Here is a 16,680-nt window from a genome sequence, read left to right on the forward strand (position 1 = left end):
ATCCTTAGCCTGAAAGCCCACAACGCTCAAGGGTCTTTTTCTGCCAGTAGGAACCATAAGCAAGGATTACTTGCACAAGGGCGTGGCCTAGACTGTATCTTTAGCTACAGCAGGTTCAATCCAGACAAGGGTGATAGCCAGAAGAGGAAGTTTAGCTGAAGAAGGAGAAGTCTGGCTTTGATACCATTTTTATATAGAGCTTTCAGGCTTTCACAAAGACCGGGGATATCCGGATATTCATTCATAAGCCGTAAATATAGAGCATCATACAAACAAAAAGGATAAGGAGGACACATAGGATCCCAGACATGTGGGCCTATTGTCATTATGAGACATACCACTAAACAAAACAATAATACAAAGGACAATAATCATAAGAGTTTATGAAGTCATTCTTGAGGGAGAAGTAGACCCAAGAAACCCAAATGCTGTTATGCTTAGAAGCAATTTTCCATAAGAGTTTAAGGATGCCTACAGAATTGACCTCATTGATTCTTCTCAGACCGAGATCTCCCTCAGACTTGGGGTGGTAGACAGAGGCCCAACTTAATGGGTGAAGGAATATGTTGGAGTCGGAACCTTTTTAGAGGAAGGAACAAAAAAGGGATTCCACCTTATGGATGGTGGATGAAGGAAGGTTGAAGATACCAGACCAATAAAGATACAAGGGTTGAAGCACATATCTGGCAAGCTTCAGATGCCCAACATAGGGAAGAAGCTTGCCTTTCTATAACTGAAGTCTCTTCTTCATGAGTTCGAGCATGGGAGCACAATGATGAGCGGTAAGCCTAGTGGTGATGAGTGACAAGCCAAGGACCTTGGCAGGGAGACCTTTATGGGAAAATACAGTAAGCTCCATGAGGGGAGCCTTTAAAGAGTCAGAGACACATGAGTGGAAGAGGCCAGATTTTAGGAGGTGATATGGAGGCCAAAGAGACGCTTGAAGAGGGAGAGGGAGGAGATGATGGAGGAAATAGAAAGGGGGTCACCCTTAGACAAAATCATGAGATCATCAACGAAGGCTAGATGGGTGAGCCGAAGAGATTTGCATATGGGAATGAGGGGATGCGGTGGAGATTAGTGGAAGATTGAATAGATCTAGAGAGCACCTTGAGAGAGGGCAAAGAGGAAGGGGGAGAGGGCATCCTTACCTGATACCAATAGAAGAGGGAAAGAAACCCACTGGTCTGCCATTGACAAGGATAGAGAACTACAGAGAGGAAATATACAAGAATGGATCCAATGCACGGAGTGGGGGGGGGGGAGAGGACATTTGAAGTAAGACTTTACAGATAAAGTCCCATTTGATGGAATCAAAGGCTTTGTGGATGTCATCATATCAATCTTGAGAAGAGCAGTAGATCCATAAGGTTTCCAATCGAATAATCTAACAATCTCATGGCAGAGAATGATATTATCAACAATGCTTCTCCCCACAATGAAGGCACATTGGTTAGGACTGACAAGGGAGTCAACATCCGATTGAATCCTATTGGCAAGGATTTTGGCAATAAACTTATAAAGGAGATTGTAAGGGAGCTTGGCCTAAAGTCAGACATGCGGGAAGCACCTTCTTTCTTAGGGATGAGACAGAGGAAGGTGTGTTGACACCCTGGATCTGACTGGGGTTAAAGCAGAAGCTTCTTATAGCACTGGTGAGATCATATATGATGATGTCCCAACAAGAGGTGAAGAATCCCATACTGAAGCCATTAGGGCCAAGAGCTTTGTTGGCTTTGTAGGAGAGGATAGCAGAGGTGATTTCATCATCGAAAGGGATGGATTGGAGGGAAGGAAGAAGATGGTCAGGAATAAATTTAGAGAGAAGTCCTAGGGAGGGGGATCTAACTTGGTCTAACCCTTATGACTAGGTTAGATCGGATTTTGGAATTGCCCCAATTCAGGATAAGCTTAGAGAACGTCGGTTACGATGGTTTGGGCATGTCCAAAGGAGGCCCTTGGATGCCCCAGTACAGAGGAGAGATCAGATGCAGATGAATGGAACTAAAAGGGCTAGGGGCAGGCCAAAATTGACCATTGATGAGTTAATTAGTAGAGACATGCAAAAGTTAAGTCTTCACCCAAGTGTGGCATCTAACAGAGCTGCCTGGAGGGCTAGAATTCAAGTTGCAGATGGTTCGTGAGTGCGATGTCACAAAGTTTTTTTTTTTTTTTTCAAATACTTGCGGATCCATGTAGCCGACCCCATTTAGTTGGGATAAGGCTAAGCTCTCTTCTTGTTGTTTTTGTTGTCCTAGGGAGGGGGGCAGGAAGGGAAGGGGAGTAGTTGGAAGAGGTCAATGAAATAGAACAACTTCAACTTTGATTTAGTATTAGAATAGTGGATCTCCTTGCTTTTAGAAATATATGTATAATTATGTGCAGTTAAATATATTCAATTGCATTTAGTCTCTCTTTTCTACCTTGACCATAGTAGAAGCTCATAAGGTTGTTTTTCCTTACAGATGTGGGCAATGTATTGTAGCTCCTTTTCTGATGTTCCATATGACTTGTTAAGTTCTTGCGTGGAACATCCTCATCTGACAGTGGACAGGTTGTTTATTATCAATCTCAGTACATCGATTCATTTATGTATGTGGAATTCTAATCGACTTACAATCTTGCAGTGAGAGGCATTTGTGTGAAGCACTTCTGGTTTGGCTAGCTAGTAATGCAGAATCATTCAAGCATCCTGACAACACTGAAATGGACTATATTAACATCCTGAGAAAGGTAGATAAGAATAAGTTTTATGTTGAACAGAATATAGAAAGATGAGTTTCTTGATTTACAATGTGATAGTTTGCTCAACAATTCCAACAATCTCCTTTGGAGTAAATCATGAGATCATATCAAGAAAAGAAACAGATATGGAAGGAGAATAGAGGATCTTTGAACTTCTCTTCCATGATAAGTATTTTTCAGAGAACGTGGTCCTTGAGAGAGTGAGACTGAGGGTTCTATATTCAGCTATGTCCAACACTCTATTCAGAGGGTTACCTCACACTTTCTATTAATATTCAGATTGGGAAAATGTGATCACCTCCAGCATTCCTAGGATGCAGGCAAGGATTGAAGTATCGGTATCGGCTGCCGTATTGGTTGGCTAAATTTAAGATACGTATCAGAGGGTATCGTATCGTATGGAGATACACTAAGATATGCTAAGATCAAGGAGACAAGGATTAAAGTATCGGTGCCGGTTGCCATATGATACGTATCGGAGGGGTGTCGTATCCTATCGGAGATACTTTAAACCATGGGTGCAGGTTCAGGTGTCTTGGTCCCTTCCTCAGGGGGAATACTTAAGCTAATTATATCAATTGATTGGAACTGAAACCTTGTTACTAAAATGAAAAATATGAGACAGGTTTGGATGGTGATCTCCTTGATCGGTTCACCCAATCGAGCCTTTATTAATATGCAAGCTGTCCCATGTTTGTGTGCAAAAATACACTTATATTGCGGGCATAAAATACACCCCTTTTCTTTACACTCCTAGAAGATAATGATGTCGAGCAAAGGACACAGCTTTTGTGAAAATATCAGCAATATGATGAGCAAAAGCTATGTAGAAAAGAGAAATGAGGCCACAGAGATATATCTTACGGATGAAGTGACAATCAACCTCAATATGTTGGATACACTTATGAACACAGGAGTGGAAGGCAATAAAAACAGTGCTGGTATTATCTACACAGAGAGGTGTCAGCTCTGGAAAGAAAAACAAAAAAACAACCAAACAACCATCACCAAGAAAACCATGAAGCCAAATGACTTCACTGCAAACCAAGGACATTTAGCGATAATCAGCCTCAGCAAAAGACTTAGAACGTGAACGTTGCTTCTTACATTTCCAAGAGATGAGTAAGTCACCATGAAATACACACCATTCTGAAGAAGAGCACTGAGTGTTTGGACAACCAGCCCAATCAGCGCCTGCTTAATCTCATAGCTGAAGCGATGAGGAATAGGAGAAGAATAAACCCTGCTTTGATGTGCTTCACAAGTAGCCAATAATATGATGAACAACAGTGAAGTGAAACTGGCTAGGAGAAGATACAAATTGGCTCACAATGTGGACATCACAAATAATGTCAGGACGATCATGGTAAGATAAATAAGACTGCCCACAAGTTGTTGATAAGTAATAGGATCAGAAAGTGGGTCTCTAGCTTATTTTAAATACGTTACATTGACTTCCATAAGAGTATCTGCCTTCTTATCGCCAGTAATGTTAGCAAATTTAATGATGTCTTGAGTGTATTTGTGTTAATAAAATAACCACAATTGGAGGCCATGAAAATATGTGTGAGGACCCAAATACTGCAGTTTGGAGGAGGTACTCAGAAAAACCTTCAGTGTAGTACTTGCTTCAGTATCATCTCCAGTGACAAGAATTTTCATCCACATTTAATAATAAAAATTGCCATACCCTTGGGAAAAGATTGAATACATAATGAATGCTCATGCTAACTCTGAGTGAAGTCAGTTTGAAGAATCATGTCAGGAAAAGTGTTCAAACCGTGCTCCATGAGCCTGTTTCAAACCATACTGAGATTTCTGTAATTTACACATGTCATGACCCAGACCGGATACAAGTAAGGTTCAGACCTCACCGGCACTGATCAAACGATCGCTAAATGCCAACAAAATCATTCACAACAAAATTCATCAAAAGTAAGTCTCAAACAAAATAAACAAACCATAGTTTTAAACCTTAAATGACTCCCACTGGTGGAAATCTAAGGTTTGTCTCTATGAAATCTCAAAATTCAATCTATTAGAGTTTACATCTCAAATCACTCCCTACTAAATCAATCCAATAAAATAAAATAGCAAGCTATAGAAATAAATCTTCAAGTCGCCCTTGAACTCCCCACCAGAAGCATATCTTTGTCTCATTCCTCTATGATGTCATTTAAATAAGGGGTGAGTTGAACGGCTCAGTAAGGAAGAATATAGTAAGAGCACAACAGAAACAACAACTAAACAATCACATACGTTCAAACAAACACTTTTAGTTTTTCTAAAAAATAACATTCTTTAGTAATACACTTTTACTTGAATTCACTTTTTATCACTCTAAATCGTCACTAAGGGAAATAGGCTACCACCGCCTAAACACGACCCATTGCAATTACTCTATTGTCACCCACTCTGTGACTATATATACACCACTGAAAACTCAGACGTGTACAGTGGTTATGTTTTTGCGGCCCCATGGGACACACTCTACCTGTCTGGTGGCTATGACTCTTCACTGGTATGGTGCAATCTATTTACCCTAAAACACTCCCTTCAATTCTAAACTTTAACATAGTTGTCAAGGTGTTGCCTATGTGTTCAGGCGGCCCGGTTGGAGCCTGGGCGACTGTCGCCTTACTGCAAGGCGCAACACTTATTTTTTTCAAATATCATTTAAGTAAATGATTGACTTAAGATATTATTCATATATAAGCAAATATCCTCGCTATTTGAATCTAATAAAAATAGTTTAAAAATCAAATTCTAAAAGGATAAAAAGTCAACCCCCCACTCTAAGAACAAAAATTGAATTTTTGGTTGTACGTGCAATTTTCAACTTTCAAAGGCTGGGGTTTTTTTCAGTTCTGAAAATTTTGTAAATAGTATCATGGTAAAACATTGCTAAAAACTAGAAGTCCTATAAATTTTTTTTTTTAATATCCAGAAAATTATTTTCATTTAGGAGATTGTAACAACATTCATGCAAGGATTAAAATATCGGTATCGGTCGGCCAAAATCAAGATACATATCGAAGGGTATCGTATCGTATCGGAGATACGCTAAAGATACGCACATAAATGGATAAGAAACACTTTTCTTACACTTTTGCATAAAAAAAAGTTAGAAAAAGCTATATATAACATGTATTATGCATAAACACTAAATTGTTGAGAGTATCACACTAAGAATCCAAGATTTGTGTCCTATAAATGTAAAATCCTTGTTCCCAACCTTGATTTCCACTTTAGTTAGAAAGAAAAAAATGGCTGGCAACTTTGGAACAAAAACCCCTAAAAAGGTGTTTTTTTTTTTTTTTTTTTTTGAAAATGACCCATCTTTGGTCATTATATGACCGTAAGCGCACCGTATCTGATACATACCGAAACGTTCATTTCATCTCGATTTTTAATTTTTCATAGAGTATTAATATGTATCGGTGTATATCAGTGCGTGTCGGTATGTATCATAGGATACATATCGATACAAAAGGATTTAAAAAATTTCATGCATCGTATCGGTAAGGGCCGATTCAGATACTTATCGGCCATTACGGTACGATACGTACCAATACTTTAAACCATGCATTCACTTATTTTGAAATAATCATCAACCCTTAGGCACCACTTTCACAATTATACATCATACAGACAATATTTATCATCACTAAACTTTACTCACATAACCACACATCACATATGAACACAACTCCAATCACCATATATAAGCATATTTCAACCATAACAAGCATACCAAACAAAACTTAAGTCAATCATACCATACCCCCTGTGTTGTGCTCCACTATACTCCACTTACCTCAGTCTGTAAACAAATTAATTCAACCCTACAAGTTCTAAGTACTTGGATTAGTCACAACCTGCAAACTATAATGAATCCTCTATTAATCATCTAGTGTGAGTACCAAGTCAGTACTTTACTTGCCCCAAAACCCCTGTTAGTCAGTACTTTACCACTATATATGCTGTCTCTACAGGATAATGTATTACTAGGATTAACAACGGAACTAGGTCTCAAATACAGCAGGAATCACTCAAAGAACAACCACCATCGAGTGCTAAAAGTATAGATTAGAACAGATTATAACAAAGAAACAGATCTGGCAACTAAGCCAATCGATCCTAATAAATTAGGATTTCTGATTTCAGACTTTAACCAAGCAAGAATGGGTTTTACAGGCACTGGTATAAGCTTAAACAGATCACCAAACAATGGATAAGGAATCAATAGATGACTGGTTACTTCTATCGATCTCAGCCATAGGCTGGTTCAATCATTAAAAGACAGAATTATGGAGATTTTAATAATTTCCAGGAGTTCCTGTGGATGGATGACCACCAAGCTTGGATCGAGTCTCCTATGGTAGGGCCTAGCCGGCCCTAGCACTCGATCAAAAGATGGCCATAACCAGGTGGCTGGTTAGATCAGCAAACAGGGACTGCAACTAGAAAAGAAATCAAGCAATCCATTTCAGAATTTTAGGGTTTTCTGTGATTGAACAGAAAAAAGGAATTGAAGGATTTTTGGGGTATTGAAATGGGGCAGGAACAATGAAGAAAACATAAATAAAAATCAGAGAAACAAACTACAGAGGGTCAGATGAGGTCTGGCTATCGATCTCAGTAGGAGATCAGATTAGTTCGAAAGTAAACAAATAGAGTAGGGTTGGGTGATTTTCAATAGCAGACAATCAGGTGGCCAGAGAGGGCCACTATCACTCTACATTTGTGCTTCTCCTCTCAGATTTATCTCTTTTCTCTCTCTGTATCACTCTCACTATTCCCCTCCCTTCCAATTCCTTTCTCCTCTTCTTATCTTCCATGATTCCCTCTCCCATGTAAATCTTTTCTTCCCTTTTCTATTCTCTTTCTTTGATTCTAAATCTCTTATTTCCTATTATATCCTTGCCCTTTTTCTCTAATTTGACTAACTGCCTAACTCCTTCACGTATGAGGCTCCAGCCTTGCACAATTTAGGACCCCCCCCCTTTTTACACGATTTGTTTTCAATTATAACACTGCCCCCCCCCCCCCTCCCTCCTTAAGGCTTACAGGACTTGAACCTTAGACCTCTCATTAATTAGAGTTACAACCAATAATCAAACAATTCATTTGTTTATAAAGTCCACAAATCAATTTAAATAAAAGAACCAAAGCACTCTTTAATTCCTTAGTATTTTATTTACCACTATGCCATCCAATACTAGATTACAACTAAGATTAAATTCTGCACATAATGGTATTAAGTAAAGAATAATGGTAAATTTACAAAATTGCCCTTGAGGTGTAAAATTACAAAAATACCACTGGGCAGAATTAATTTAAGATTTTTTTTTTCTTTTTTTGTTATACTTAGGTTTTCTAACTCTGGGGCATTACAACACATGATGGAGCGATCATTTGAAAAACCAAGAGGAGGCCACATGTAAATAGTCTCTTTCAGATGACCATGAAGAAAGGCATTTTTAACATCCATCTGAAAAAAATGGGCCATTGACTAATGACCAAAAGAGCTAAGACTACACAAACAATTGTCATCTTAGCAACAAGAACAAAGGTCTCAAAATAGTCAATACCATATTCTTCTTGTTTATCTCCTTGAGTGACCAAAGCTATTAATAGAACCATTGGAAATGAGTTTCACATTTTACATCCATTAATAATCGATGACAGGCGTGTTCATAAGAGTAGGCACAAGGTCCCAAGTATCATTATCCAATAAGGTCAGCAATTTAGAATCCATGGCCTCTTGCGAACAAGGAATACGAGAGGTCTGCTTGTAAGATTTTGGAATCGTAACAGGATTGAAAGAGGCAAAAAAGGAGCAACAGGATCTAATGGAGCAAACAAAGCAAATGATGTGGAGGATCAAGAGATGCAAGCAAAGCAATGGTAACGGTAATTGAAAACCCATACCAGTTAGGAGGTTTTTGGATGTGGAATGGCGTGATTCTGGAATAGAATTAGAAATAAGAGGATCAAAAGATAAATCAGCAGTTGAAGAAACATTATGATTAGAAAAAGTAGAAACAGGAAGTAAAGAGAGGGAATTTGTGGAAGAAATTACCTCAGGAGAAAGGGTTAAAGATAATGTAGAAGCTGAATCAGGCAACAGAGGCAGGGATGGGTTGTTCAATTGGAGTTGTTGTCTTTTGCTGATGTTGATACACAAAAACTAGAATAGAAGAAGAAGAGAGACTAATGTAAGAAAGAAATGAGACGGAGCAAATAGCCCCCTTCACTCCTTCCCTAATCTTCTTTACTCTGTTTAGCATACTCAGTAGGGTCCCCCAATGGTATGTGCTGGGGTACAATGGTAAAAGAGCACTTCGATACAACATCACCCCTTTACCCTTCCAGTTGGACCACACATGCTTCAACTTCTCTATGAATCCTATAAATTGTAGGATACTCAAGGATGTCGGTGACATGCTTTTCTACTGGTGCTAGGGATGAGGCTTCCTCACACTCTGTGATCTCTAGTGTAGGGAAACACCATGTGCTTATGTTTCTTACTCCCCCCCATATTTACCCTATCAAGAAGAACCACTACCACCAGCCTCTAGACGAACCAACTCCTCCCATGAACTTTGTAACTCCCCGGCCTCATTAACCTTGGCACAATATTGTCCTCTTTGGCCCATGGTCTTCAAGGCTTTAAAACATGTTATGCTATGTTAAGGAGGCTAGAGGTTATCAGATAGCCCAGTAATCTCCTCTTAGGCGATGTGAGACTAAAATTTGCAGTTTGTACACCCTCACGATCTCCCAAACACCTTGGTACTTGTCATATTCTTGGTGGGGACACTTTACCGATCTCCCAGGCAGGTCTGGTACTTGTCGTATTCTTAGGTATCACAATTTTCCCCCCTTTCAACACAGCATCCCCGTTGTGTCCCCACATACTGTCAGGGTCTGTTTTGATACCATTTGTAACGCCCCAGCCCTATTAACCTTGGCACAATATTGTTCTCTTTGGCCCATGGGCCTCAAGGCTGTAAAACATGTCGTGCCATGTTAAGGAAGCTAGAGGTTATCAGCTAGCCCAGTAATCTCCCTCTAGGCGATGTGAGACTAAAGTTTGCACCCCTCACCGATCTCCCAAACACCGTAGTACTTGCCGTATTCTTAGTGGGGACACCTCACCGATTTCCTAGGTAGGACTAGTACTTGTCGTATTCTTGGGTGTCACAAACTCTCTGGCTCTATCCTGCTCTTACAAATGTGAAACTCATGTCCTTGCCCCAGCAAGATGTACCTATTTTTTTCTGTGCTTGTGTCCACATCAACAATTATGTAATCCTCATCACTATCAGAGTAATCCCCTGCTTCTGGTTGTCTCTCCATCACTCAAGGTTTGAAAACTTGTATTTCGGTCAGACTGAAATGGCCAAAACTAGAAAAATTTCCACCGAAATAGTGCTTTTTTTTTTTTTAACCAAAATTATGCTACTTATGGTTTTGCTTCCTGTTTCGTCTTGGGCATATCGAACTAGAGAAGTGTCGCCGAGGTTTTGACGAAATTTTGAACTATGCCAGCTGATGTAGAAAGATTTACTTGACATTACATTACCAGCATTGCCTCATCAAACTGTTCCCTGGCCTTCTTCTTATCCAAACCTTCTCTGTATTCCTCCCTTCATGAGGGCAACCATTTCCTTTTGCACCTCACCAGGGACCTTTGGGCATTTGGCCACATTTCTGCATCCACCAGCCAGATGCAACTTCAGTCTAGTGGCCCCAACTCCCATGATCTTTTCAAGTAATTGCACTGAATTTGTTTTGTCATTTTCGATGGGCGTACTATGCCTCCATGCTTTGTCTCCTCCCCTATCTCCTCCCTTACCACCCATTATGCACTCTTCTTGCACAGTTGCAACAAAAAATGCCACATTAATTTTTCTACATCAATTAAAATTTCTAAAACAACAATAAATATATTTCCCAATTGGAATATACATATATCAGTTTCTTCACAAGCCTGTTTTAGAAGTTCTGTGTACTTGAGAAAGTTGGAGTTGTAGATAAAGTGAGTGGGGTTATGATGCAGTACCGAATGTCTACACCAGGAGGAATAAAAGGGTCGACCCAAGTGGCTGACTGGGTTGACCAGATCTGGCTTATGATAGCCCATGGTTGGGCTACTGATGGGGTTATATTAGTTACTTAATTAGTCCTAATTTAGTTTCTATTTTCAGGTCTTAAATTAGTTTCTAATTTCAGTCCTTGTTAGTTTCTAATTTCAGTTGTTTACAATTTCCAGTTTTAGTAACTACATGTTAGTAGTTTAGTAAGTCAATAATTAGAAGTTTTTAAGTTTCTATTTTGTAAACACTATCCCATCATTATTATAAATAAAGAAGAGGGCACACTACAGCCCACAATTTCTGTTTGATAAAAAATACTTGTTGCTGCTGCCGCTGGCTTCTATGGCTGTTTCTTGTGTCTGATCAAGGTCTAGGGACTGGTGTCTGATCCAGTCGACACTCTGCGGCGAGAAGTCCGAGTGGATCTTCATATTCCTGGTTTTCTTATTGTTCTTACTTTCATTCAGCCAATCAGGTAAGGGTTCTGATCTGTCTACAGATTTTCTGGGTTGAAGTTCTCTGTGTTATCTCCTACTGCCCTATTCTGTTTTGGGAGTTCTGGCCATCCAATGACCCTATGATTTTGGTCGAATGTTAGGCTGATCCAGAAGGGAACTCGATCCCTATTTTATGCTGATCAGACCATGGGTTTGTTTTTTTTTATGGGATTTTTTTCAGTGCTGGCCGTTGGTGTTTCCTGCCCAGAATTGCTGTCTAATCTGTGTTGACTGTTGATGTTGATTGCTGCCTTTATTTCCCGAAGGATTGGACCTTCTAATTAGTAATCTAAGTTGTCTATATGCTCATTATTCTGCTATAGAATTTCCTGAAGTTGTTGGGATCGACTGCAAGGTTTCAGAACCTGCTGTCCAGAATTGAGTTCTGGTCTGGTTTATCTGTTCCTGTGGTGTTTGCTGCTGATTGTGTCTTATTCAATACTCAATTCCTATTGCTGGTTAGTCTACTTGGTGTAAATTCTGTTTTTAGAAGTTCCAGATTCTGGATTTGACAATTCTGGTTTTTCAAGGACTGTTGACTGATTACTTCTGGACTGTTGTTGCTGTCTAATATTGGGTGGTTATTGGTTGTTCTTTGGTTTAAATTTTCCTGCAGTTTGGGTCTAGTTTGACTTATCAAATCTAGTCCTACATTAGGTTAAGTTCTTATATGGGGGTTCCTAATAATGTAGGATGGGGAAGTTGTGCGGAACTGGAAATAAGGATGAGTTTATACTTTTACTCTTGTTACGCTGAAGCATCGATGAGTGATTTGTTTGTACGCATACTTCTGCTTATGTTCCTAATGATAAGAAGGCCTAGTTTGATTGAAGCATAGTCTTGAGGACTTTAAAGATGTAGTGATGGTAAGAGAAGGAAGTTTGTGGCTACTAGAGTTCAGTACAGGCATAAGTGTTAACATGTCCCATTTAAATTGAATTACTATGATGTATTTCATCTGGTACTCGTTTTTTATTTTATGCTGATATTGTTGAAATCCTCTTGCCATTATATGAACAGATTAACTTAAGCTCTTCCTTTCCTGGTTTGCTGCAGGCACTGGGCAGACAGTACCCTACTTGTCTCTGTGTTTTACTTACCATGAAAAAATATTACAATTCCAGTCTCTGCGTCATTTGAGACTAACTGTATTCGCTATTTGTTTTGAACAGGTCCAGCTTAGCCTTTTGCCTTTATGGTTTGCTGCAGGTACCCTCATTTCGTCTTGCTGTTCTTTTGTAGCATGAATAAATTATATTTTGCTCAATTTATTTCTTTCAGGCCCCTCAACAGTATTAATAAATTTAGGTTCATGTTTTCAGGAAAAAGGAGGGATTGCTACTTTTCTAAGCTTGCAGATGAGAGCTGTAATGGCATCCTCAATCTAGTGAATGATCCATCCACGACCTTAAGGTGTATACTAAGACATGGCGGATTCCAAAATCTGAGGATTCGTTTAACTGAGTTTATGGAGGTTTCCTTCTAAACTATCTCCTTTGTTATTTCTATTTCATTGCCTAAGCAGGTCAGACTTGGGTTTTCTATGGACTGGATCAGGATCTGAATCTGATTGAAATTGATCATAATGTCTTTGTGTGGGATGCACGATGCATCGTCTGGTCGCGAGGGAAATCATCGCGGAGAGACACACCAAATGTATATGCACCCCGGGGGGGTAGTGGGGAGGGAGTGAACCCGATCTCAAGGCAGAGGGGCCAAAGCACAATATGATCCTATCTTTGTTTGATTCTTTTAGGAGTTGCCACCTAGATACAGGGTCTAGGACCCATAAATGTCTATCCCTTTCGGGGCCTTTTCGGGTGAGAGAATTGACTCTAATGGATAAGATATGGATCTTTCCAGATCTCTAGGTAAGTTCAAATTTATGAGTTGGGAAGATGTTAAGAACCCCAAACCATGCCGGCCGATGGCTGGCCTCTTTCTATGTAGACCAACTCCTAGGCTAATTAGTCCTACTAACTATTCTAGATACTAAGCTTGCATGCTATTATTAATTGAATGTAAATCGACCTATGCTAGTTTGCTAGGTCTGAAAGCTGCAAAATATGTATGAATGCAATGTTTATAGTGAATGTGTGCAATGTTTGTAATAAACTATTAAACTATATAAAGGGGGAAAACATATTTATATAGGTATTGCCGAACTAAAGTGTAAGGTCGCCCTGCTGTGTACATACTCTAGGGATTAGTTCAAACGTATTTCAGTTTGCATAGGGGTGACATGCGGGGGATGGGGATCGTGGTATGTGTGATGATGGAATGAATGATGTATGCATGATTTTGACTGAACCTGACTTGGTCAGGATGCTTGTGTACCCTAGGTAGGGATCAGGTCAACCACACACTGTAGTTCCCAGTATGTGGCTAGGAAGAAATCTCAGGGTTTTGACCACCTCAGGGGTCTAATCACGGGTTTGGGCTGGATGACATTACTCAGATGTCTATCGGATTCTCTATCGGGAACCGCAAGTATACTTTGGAAAAATACTAGCATCATAACGGCGTGGTGGGGTCTTTAGGAAGTACATATATAAGTATGTAATATTAATATAATATGATAATGACATATAAAGTGACCAACATGGCATATTACATCCTATAGGAAAAAGCCTGGGTTAAGGGCAAAAATCCTAACCTCGGTGCACAAATGTGTAAAGTGACTACATATCCTTGATCTATGTGCAAAACTAAGTAAATGCATGTAAAAATGGAGGGAGAAAAGTACCTTTTTGGGGCCTAAAAAGGGCTTATTGGGTGATTTCAGGAGAATTCCGGTACTTCTGCGGCAATCCGGAGCTTCAAGGACACTTTGGGTTTTTTCAGGGTTTTTTGAGATTTTACGCTCCTACCAGATTTTTTCGGGATTCCCTTAGATTTCAGGCCTTCTCCAGGGTACCAAGCTTTCCAAGGGACAAAGCCGGTGAGCGAATAGAGCTGAAAATTCAAAGCTTTAAAGAGATTTAAGTTTCAGGTGTGAAAAATAAGGAAATGAGTGGTCCAATTTATAGGATTTCCTCGGAGGATTTAGATCCTCCACTTGACTAAATCTGCTAAACCGCCGCCCAACACCACAAGGGGAGGTTGCCACATCCCATGGGTAAAAAAGTGGGCCCCCCTAGTGGCATGTGTAATTGCCTTTTTCCGATTTTTTGCGGCTCATTCTGGGAGATCCGATTATCAGATTTTGACGATCCACATGTTGTTGGAAATGATTTTGAGCCTATTATCCAATGATGTAAAAATCAACCAAAACTTTAGCTGGGAACATAGTCAGATCTGTGCCTGAAGCGGAAGGGCCCCCATAGAATTAGGGTTCTGCAGAATGATGGCCAAACGATGTCAGATTTGCATTAATTTTAGGACTAGATTTTATATCATGAATATATGTCATCAGGAAAGTTTCAACCAATGCTGACAATGTTTGAGCACCCAAGTCACTTTAGGGGCAAAATGGTCACTTTTCCATGGAAAAAATCTTGAGAGCAGTTTTGCGGTTGAATCACTGGCAGGAAGAAAGAGAATATTTGGGGTGTATTGTGATGACAAAATCCAGTGTCTACACCTTGCTTCTTGCTTTTGTTTTTGCATCTCACTCTGATGACTATAGATCTAATATCTCTTGGATGTTTCTAACTTTATAAATATAAATCTAATCTTAATCCAATCTGTTACAGCTTAATGTAAACTGTTTTTTTATGTTTTCCTTTTGCTACATTTCTTGTGTTTTCTTTATTAAGTACTATAGTTTTTCATTTTGATTAGAATAGAATTGCATATAGAAGATGAGGTCTAGTGTTGGCAAGGGACCTTCGCCCCAGGAAGTGTGTGGTTCTAAGTTTGACTCCTCTTACCTCCTTGGGGCCACTTACACAGGGGTGTTTAGTGCTCTTCACGGATTTCAATGAAACTTAAATGATTCTTATTCAACCCTGATATGACCCAATCCATGCGGTGTGGTGTCAGTATGGGCCTCCAGGACTAGTCAGGCCGAAGGTCTGGATATCCATCGTTAGCGAAAAAAGAAAAAAAGAAAAAGATTAGGTCTAGTGTTTGGATTAGTCCCAAAATTTTCGTTGAACACTGAAATTGTAAAATTGTTGTAGAATTTCAAATTATTACCAAATATTGAAACTCTGAACTTATTTACAAAAATATTGTAGTTAATTATGAAAATAAGTTGTCAAAAAACATGTTTTTCAAAAGCACATGTTTCAACATCTCTTTCCAATAGATGGACTGCTGTTGTATTAGACAGTAAAAAAAAAATTCTGTTTTGCAGAAACATATGAGCCTAACTTGAATCAAATTGATCTGACTCTCACCATAAGCAGCTCGATCAGTTGGAACGTTAAGATGACATTCACCACTTCTGGCCTTCTTGGATCTAGCAAATTTCAACCCAAATAATAGCGAAAGTTTATATAAGAATTTACTGGAATGGAATCTGGCAATACTTGTTTTGAAAGAATTCAAACTCATATTAGAGTTGATTTGGGAGCTACCCTGATCAATGACAAGCTCCAAGAAAGTCGTTTGAGGTGGTATGGCCATGTCCAAGGAGGCTTAAGGATGCCCCAGTAAGGAGGAGTGATTTGATTCTAATTGAAGGAGCTAAAAGAGCTAGGGGCAAGCCTAAAATGACCATAGGAGAAGTAGTGAGGAAAGACATGCAGTGCCTTGATCTTGTGCCAAGTATGACCTTAGATAGAGCCAATTGGAGGGCAAGGATCCATGTAGATGACCCCATTTAGCTGAGATTTTCCTGACTTGTTAGCACTAAGCATCTTTCTTTTTTACTTTCTTTTCTCCTACTTTCATTTCCCCTCTTTTTTTTTTTTTTTTTTTTTTTTGAACAGATACATGTTAGCCGACCCCATTAAGTTGGGATAAGGCTGAGTTTGTTGTTGCCAAAACACCATTAAAACAGAGCATGAAGTTGGAAAATAATCCTAGGAAAATTTAGGAAAGATTTAGTAACTATAATCGACAGTATTGAACGCCAGAAATTTAGAGACAAAAGGAACTAGATAGTGGATACTAGCAAATCAGCAACCCAGAACTCCAAAATTGAGGGCGAGAATTAGAACTCAGAGACACATACAAGTGAATTGATGCAAAACTTAAGAAGATGAGTAAAATAACAATGAAAGAATGCCAAAGTAGCTAGATAACTCAAAGCAATGACCTCGGGAAAGCCACCACATGACTACAATCCACACCAGAGCTTACCAAAACTCAGAACTAGATTTCCAATTCAAATCTGAAGACTGGGAACTATAATGGTCGGATCATCCCCTATTTGTCGATAAAGA

At 39.3% G+C, this 16,680-nt stretch overlaps 1 protein-coding gene across 13 annotated transcripts in view; it reads left to right on the forward strand.

Annotated features, from left to right (window-relative positions):
* The window catches only part of LOC122062810 (BTB/POZ domain-containing protein FBL11), a 61,494-nt gene that overhangs the window by 18,667 nt on the left and 26,147 nt on the right, over window positions 1–16,680 (forward strand). For 10 of the 13 annotated variants that reach the window (XR_006135104.1, XR_006135102.1, XR_006135103.1 and 7 more), the window contains 4 exons: window positions 2,466–2,554; window positions 2,628–2,733; window positions 12,520–12,556; window positions 12,670–12,821. Coding sequence is in view for 9 of the 13 variants with exons in the window: in XM_042626454.1 (XP_042482388.1) it covers window positions 2,466–2,554; window positions 2,628–2,733; window positions 12,520–12,556; window positions 12,670–12,821 (384 nt within the window). In the remaining 4 variants the exon portion in view is untranslated. Of the gene's footprint in view, window positions 1–2,465; window positions 2,555–2,627; window positions 2,734–2,763; window positions 4,112–12,519; window positions 12,557–12,669; window positions 12,822–16,680 lie in introns of those variants that run through there. The other 3 variants (XM_042626449.1, XM_042626456.1, XM_042626455.1) reach the window with 2 other exon arrangements.

The sequence above is a fragment of the Macadamia integrifolia genome, unplaced genomic scaffold, assembly GCF_013358625.1.
Source record: "Macadamia integrifolia cultivar HAES 741 unplaced genomic scaffold, SCU_Mint_v3 scaffold1125, whole genome shotgun sequence".
Classification (NCBI taxonomy): domain Eukaryota; kingdom Viridiplantae; phylum Streptophyta; class Magnoliopsida; order Proteales; family Proteaceae; genus Macadamia; species Macadamia integrifolia.